The 1,334-nt window shown below is 32.2% G+C and overlaps 1 protein-coding gene across 1 annotated transcript; it reads right to left on the reverse strand.

Moving 5' to 3' along the window:
- Positions 1 to 284: 284 nt before the first annotated feature.
- LOC123723370 (prefoldin subunit 1-like) lies at positions 285 to 830 on the reverse strand. The gene has a single exon (XM_045685949.1). It carries the CDS (start codon positions 740 to 742, stop codon positions 356 to 358), a length of 387 nt encoding a protein of 128 aa, XP_045541905.1. The 5' UTR covers positions 743 to 830; the 3' UTR covers positions 285 to 355.
- Positions 831 to 1,334: the final 504 nt, after the last annotated feature.

The raw sequence follows: 1,334 nt of genomic DNA on the forward strand, positions 1-1,334 counted from the left end.
GAGTGACTGTCTGTGATGATTTTACTGTTTGATTTTATTTCTTTATATGCTGTTGTCTGTAAATAGTTTGTACCTCAATAAATATTAAGAGATTTCCAATAAAAGACATAAGTAAATAATTAGTTTTTATTAGGTTTTGAAAATTAATAACTCTTTAAGACAGTAACATTATGTGGGCAATCATAATTAGGTGACATTACAACAATTTTAAAATAATTAGTAATACATCATATTTGTTGTTCATTAAATAATCGCCGTCATAGCAAATTAGTAATTAAAAACCTCGTTAGAATTAAAAAGCACATTTGTAGACATACATAATTGTGATGCATTCAAACTATTAAATTTTATTGTTTTAATTAGTTTTATCTTCGATCTGCTCCTTCCGTTGCTGAACCATTTCTCTTATGTTGTCTTCACTTTCTCTTAGTTTTCTTTCCAAGTACTCTTTTTTGTTCTCTAACTCGGTGATACGTTTACTAAGTATAGACACACGTTCTTCGATATTTTCCTTTAAGTCTCCTAAGTCCGCCTGAAGAAACATTCTGCTCACAGGTATGTAAGTATTGGTGTCATTCGGCACAACATTTAACTCTTGTCGCGTAGATTCTATAAATTTCAATACTTTGTCCAAGGCGTCGATTTGAGCGTCGATAATGTTGATTTTTTTTCTGGTTTCAACCATTTTTACTTGTAATTCCGCGAAAGCTTTCTTCAATTCTAAATCCACAAGTTTTGCCATATTTACTTTTTAGTGAATTTTATTATGTTCAAAGAGGTTCTGCGTGAGGTTATTTTCAACTTTTCAAAGAGAATGGAGATAGAGATTGGCATTTCTTCTTCTTCTTTTAATTAATAGTGGACCCCATCGTTTTTATTTCGATGATTTCGCCAACGTCAAGGTTGAAGATAAATGAAAGTGTAAAGTGCGTGTGATCAAAATATTAAATAGCAAGATATAATCAAGGTAACGAGGTTCGGTATGCTCCGACAAATGACCGGTAGCTGATAATGACAGTTGAGACACTGAAAAAGGACAACACAATTGTTAGTAGGTTAATAAAAATTAAGATATCAAGTATACGGTTATTTATAGTTTAATATTATTATTATTTAAGAATTTAAATAAAACCTTAACCAGTGGTGTGTGAACCAGGGTTAGCAGGAATGGGATGTTAATGGGTCTGGGGATTCGAGGAGGGAGTATGTCATACAATTGAATTTTAAGTTTCGGACAATTAAAAAAAATATGTTCTAAGGATCCCTCGCCCATACCACACTCACATAAGGAATGGTCACTGTTGGTTGGATGTGGTTATGTTGGATCTTGAGAA

This window comes from Papilio machaon, chromosome W (genome assembly GCF_912999745.1).
Source record: "Papilio machaon chromosome W, ilPapMach1.1, whole genome shotgun sequence".
NCBI lineage: Eukaryota > Metazoa > Arthropoda > Insecta > Lepidoptera > Papilionidae > Papilio > Papilio machaon.

Bases quoted from the DNA above. Each gene is read 5' to 3' on its own strand.
- LOC123723370 (XM_045685949.1), bottom strand. From the start codon at position 742: ATGGCAAAACTTGTGGATTTAGAATTGAAGAAAGCTTTCGCGGAATTA.